The sequence below is a fragment of the Oncorhynchus mykiss genome, chromosome 1 (assembly GCF_013265735.2).
Source record: "Oncorhynchus mykiss isolate Arlee chromosome 1, USDA_OmykA_1.1, whole genome shotgun sequence".
NCBI lineage: Eukaryota > Metazoa > Chordata > Actinopteri > Salmoniformes > Salmonidae > Oncorhynchus > Oncorhynchus mykiss.
The window spans coordinates 19,861,538-19,865,881 of NC_048565.1; the positions used below are offsets into that span (position 1 = coordinate 19,861,538).

The 4,344-nt window shown below is 41.7% G+C and overlaps 1 protein-coding gene across 2 annotated transcripts; it reads left to right on the forward strand.

Annotated features, from left to right (window-relative positions):
- The first annotated feature begins 2,196 nt into the window (after positions 1–2,196).
- LOC110503939 (mitochondrial import inner membrane translocase subunit Tim13) lies at positions 2,197–4,082 on the forward strand. Of its 2 annotated transcripts, XR_005039975.1 has the most exons (4): positions 2,210–2,469; positions 2,878–2,946; positions 3,127–3,488; positions 3,608–4,082. XR_005039975.1 is itself a non-coding variant. In XM_021582641.2 (3 exons), exons 1-3 carry the CDS (start codon positions 2,350–2,352, stop codon positions 3,223–3,225), a joined length of 288 nt encoding a protein of 95 aa, XP_021438316.1. In that variant the 5' UTR covers positions 2,197–2,349; the 3' UTR covers positions 3,226–4,082. The 2 variants fall into 2 exon arrangements, 1 of the variants encoding a protein (XP_021438316.1); XM_021582641.2 differs by having other exon boundaries at positions 2,197–2,469; positions 3,127–4,082.
- Positions 4,083–4,344: the final 262 nt, after the last annotated feature.

Sequence of the window (4,344 nt, forward strand, 5' to 3'; positions counted from 1 at the left end):
ATTAATATTAGCCTACTGTAAGATGGCTAGCAAATTAATTAGCTAACGTTAGCATACCTAGCTGGAACTTATGAAGAAGGAAAATGTTTTATTTCTACAATTCCCAAAAGACAACCAAACAAAAACATATTTACTTTTTACGAAACGTTTGTGCATTAGTAGCACACTTTCTAACTTATTTGCATTCGTTTGTACTGACACTTGAATGTTGACTTCTCCACTGATGTTGTTTTTAGGTTATTGTGGACTTTTCTTCGCGGATGTACAATCGTCGCAAATTGAATTATGGAGAGTTTCAGGCACGGGAGTAAACACAATTGTACACTTGCAAAGCCGACTAAAAACGAGGGCCTTACATTGCAAACTTCCCTTGCTTAGCTAATCATTTGGACCACCCGCCAAGATGGCAGCGGGGATTCCCCCAAGGGCATAAGGCGAGGAGGGTAAGTGGACGAGGGTGTGTCTTTTAAGTGTTTGGACCGAAGCCCAGGACTCCATAGTCTCTGACTAACTAAAGCAAATGTAAGCCATGTTCAAGAAAGCTACTTAAATGTCATAGTTTAAATAGTACAGTCATGGCCAAAAGTTTTGAGAATGACACAAATATTAAGTCTGCTGCCTCAGTTTGTATGATGGCAATTTGCATATACTCCGGAATGTTATGAAGAGTGATCAGATGAATTGCAATTAATTGCAAAGTCCCTCTTTGCCATGCAAATGAACTGAATCCCCCAAAAACATTTCCACTGCATTTCAGCCCTGCCACAAAATACCAGCTGACATCATGTCAGTGATTCTCTCGTTAACACAGGTGTGAGTGTTGACCAGGACAAGGCTGGAGATCACTCTGTCATGCTGATTGAGTTTGAATATCAGACTGGAAGCTTCAAAGGGAGGGTGGTGCTTGGAATCATTGTTCTTCCACTGTCAACCATGGTTACCTGCAAGGAAACACTTGTTGTCATCATTGCTTTGCACAAAAAGGGCTTTACAGGCAAGGATATTGCTGCCAGTAAGATTGCACCTAAATCAACCATTTATCGGATCATCAAGAACTTCAAGGAGAGCGGTTCAATTGTTGTGAAGAAGGCTTCAGGGTGCCCAAGAAAGTCCAGCAAGTGCCACAACCGTCTCCTAAAGTTGATTCAGCTGCGGGATCGGGGCACCACCAGTACAGAGCTTGCTCAGGAATGGCAGTAGGCAGGTGTGAGTGTATCTGCACGCACAGTGATGAAAAGACTTTTGTAGGATGGCCTGGTGTCAAGAAGGGTAGCAAAGAATCCACTTCTCTACAGGAAAAACATCAGGGACAGACTGATATTCTGCAAAAGACTGCTTAGGACTGGGGTAAAGTCATTTTCTCTGATGAATCCCCTTTCCGATTGTTTGGGGCATCCGGAAAAAGGCTTGCCCGGAGAAGACGAGGTGAGCGCTACCATCTGTCCTGTGTCATGTCAACAGTAAAGCATCCTGAGACCATTCATGTGTGGGGTTGCTTCTCAGCCAAAGAAGTGGGCTCACTCACAATTTTGCCAAAGAACACAGCCATGAATAAAGAATGGTACCAACACATCCTCCGAGAGCAACTTCTCCCAACCATCCAGGAACAGTTTGGTGACGAACAATGCCTTTTCCAGCATGATGGAGCACCATGCCATAAGGGAAAGGTGATAACTAAGTGGCTTGGGGAACAAAACATTGATATTTTGGGTCCATGGCCAGGAAACTCCCCAGATCTTAATCCCATTGAGAACTTGTGGTCAATCCTCAAGAGGCGGGTGGACACACAAAAACCCACAAATTCTGACAAACTCCAAGCATTGATTATGCAAGAATGCGCTGCTATCAGTCAGGATGTGGCCCAGACGTTAATTGACAGCATGCCAGGGCGGATTGCAGAGGTCTTGAAAAAAGATCAACACTGCAAATATTGACTCTTTGCATCAACTTCATGTAATTGTCAATAAAAGCCTTTGACACTTATGAAATGCTTGTAATTATACTCATTATTCCATAGTAACATCTGACAAAAATCTCTAAAGACACTGAGGCAGCAGACTTTGTGAAAATTAATGTGTCATTCTCAATTTTTTGCCACGACTGTACACATTAAATCCTACTCCTGGAGTAATCTAAACTCTGTCTGTGAAACAGGCCCTTAGTGAACTGAACTGGCTAGGAAACTGAAAACTACATCTCCCATGTCGGAAACACAATTACAGGAAGTCACGTGATCGAATTATCTTGTTTCAAGGGCAACTTGTCGAAGTGGTTGCAAGAGCTGCACGTGTAGTTAGGTAGCTACAGTTTAATTTCTTAAAGTTTTAATATTAGCTATCACAATTAGTTATGGACGGATTTGGTTCCGACTTTTCATCAGGTGCTGGGTCCGGTAAAATGGACACCGGGACAATCATGGAGCAAGTGAAGGTCCAGATTGCGGTGGCTAATGCGCAAGAGCTCTTGCAGGTAGGTAATTTGCTATACTAGGTAACTAGACACCGGACAGCTAGTTGACAGGTTAACTAATTGTTGCGTAGCAAGTTGAAAAAGCTGATGTGAAAGCAATAAGTTACTACCACCTTACAACTATTTAGTAAGCTACGAATACAATAGGCCTTATAAGCTACAAGCTGGCTAACGTTAGTTAGCTAACTAGCTACCTTAGCCTGTCGAATGAATGAATGAATGAATGCTTGCTGTTTGTTAGCAAGCCATGTAAATATTGTATTACATGTATATAGTTAACTACAAACGGCATATTTGGTCTGTAGGCCAGGCCTACTCTCAATGTAACGTTAGTTAAATTGCCTGTCAGGTCGTGGAGCCTGAGGTGAGTGATGGTGGGTTAAATCTTATCTTTCTCCTTTGTTGTAGAGGATGACAGACAAATGCTTCAAGAAATGCATAGGCAAACCAGGAGGCACGTTGGATAACTCTGAACAGGTATGCCAGTGTATTTATTCGCAGATTATTATGACAGGATATGGATGTGAAGTGGTTGATTTGTGACCCCTAACTTGAGTCAGTGAATTGTCATTTGAGACATGTTTGAGGTATGTTGGACATCATAAAATGCAAATATTATGCAGTGGTAATGTTGACTGATATCTTTGTTTATTGCAGAAATGCATCGCTATGTGCATGGATCGATATATGGATGCATGGAATACTGTGTCCCGTGCCTACAATTCCAGACTACAGAGGGAAAGGGCTCGTATATGAACATTATCCTACTCTGTCAGCCCTACCTCAGCAAAGCCCAAACATATGGCAGGGAAGGTGTTAACGGTAGTTGCTGAGGCTGGCACGATGCCACACAAACTTCTGTGACAACACCTCACGGACAGGTTTGGTTTGTCGACCTTGTGAACAGCAGCCATATTTGTGGACATTCTCCTTTCACTAAAGGATAGTTTAACAAATGGATATCTTCTATAATGTTTATTTTTTATTACAAGAGTCATGAATTCATTTTCATGAAAAAAGACTTTCTGTAATTATGTCACTTTTCAATCACCCTCTAAACTAGTCTACTCTCTGTAACCGTCCCCTTATATTCAGTGCCAGGTACCCAATTCTTCAGTTTGTCACAGGCTATGGCTATGTGTTTGTGTGGGTGAAACAGTTCCCTGAAGAGGTTAGGTAAGGTTTATTTTACCACCACTTTCATCTGTAAACCTAGTTTCTCTCATGGGGAAGAATTGAGGAACAAGTTTTTGTTTTCATAACTGTGAACCCGGCCAAGCCAAAGAATCCTATATCAGAATACGTGTTGAGAACAAAACAGTATTGTCAAGACTTTGGTTCCAGTTGTCACTCTATCTGCCCACCACAGTAGTGGGTCTGTTTTAACAAGGTCTGCTGTGGTGCAGACTTTGTGTTGAACCCAGCTGGCTTTGTGTGCTTGGTTTGTCAGATTTCTGGGAACAGCTCCACTTCATTCAGCCCTTTGACTTGTGTAGAGAAGTAAAAAGAAATGGCCTGTGAATGCTGAACGGTGGGTGCTGCTCAGTTTGTGACTGACTGGAATGGCCTTTTTCACTTGTCAGAAATAAATAAATCCAGATTAAATTGTCAAATTGCTGTTTTTGTCCTTTGAAAATGAATAAATGTTCTGTTGCTTGAGGAACCAGAGTGGCTATCATTTTTCATGTAGTGCCTGAACAGCTTCTAGAAGCTATGTAGATTTAGCCACGTAAAGATGCTTTCATGCAAGACTTCCTGACAAGAATCTGCTATAGCTGTGCACATAATTGTCAAACATTTTAGTTTTGGTTGGTCTATTGAACTTGCATCAAAATGGTGATTGGCTAAATAAGACAAATGACAGTTGGGTAAATG

What these genes read in the sequence shown, in the direction of transcription:
- LOC110503939 (XM_021582641.2), top strand. Translation starts at nt 2,350, where the DNA reads ATGGACGGATTTGGTTCCGACTTTTCATCAGGTGCTGGGTCCGGTAAA. An exon ending in ATGCGCAAGAGCTCTTGCAG is followed by an intron (nt 2,470 to 2,877) that starts GTAGGTAATTTG and finishes CCTTTGTTGTAG; the next exon opens with AGGATGACAGACAAATGCTT. An exon ending in CGTTGGATAACTCTGAACAG is followed by an intron (nt 2,947 to 3,126) that starts GTATGCCAGTGT and finishes TGTTTATTGCAG; the next exon opens with AAATGCATCGCTATGTGCAT.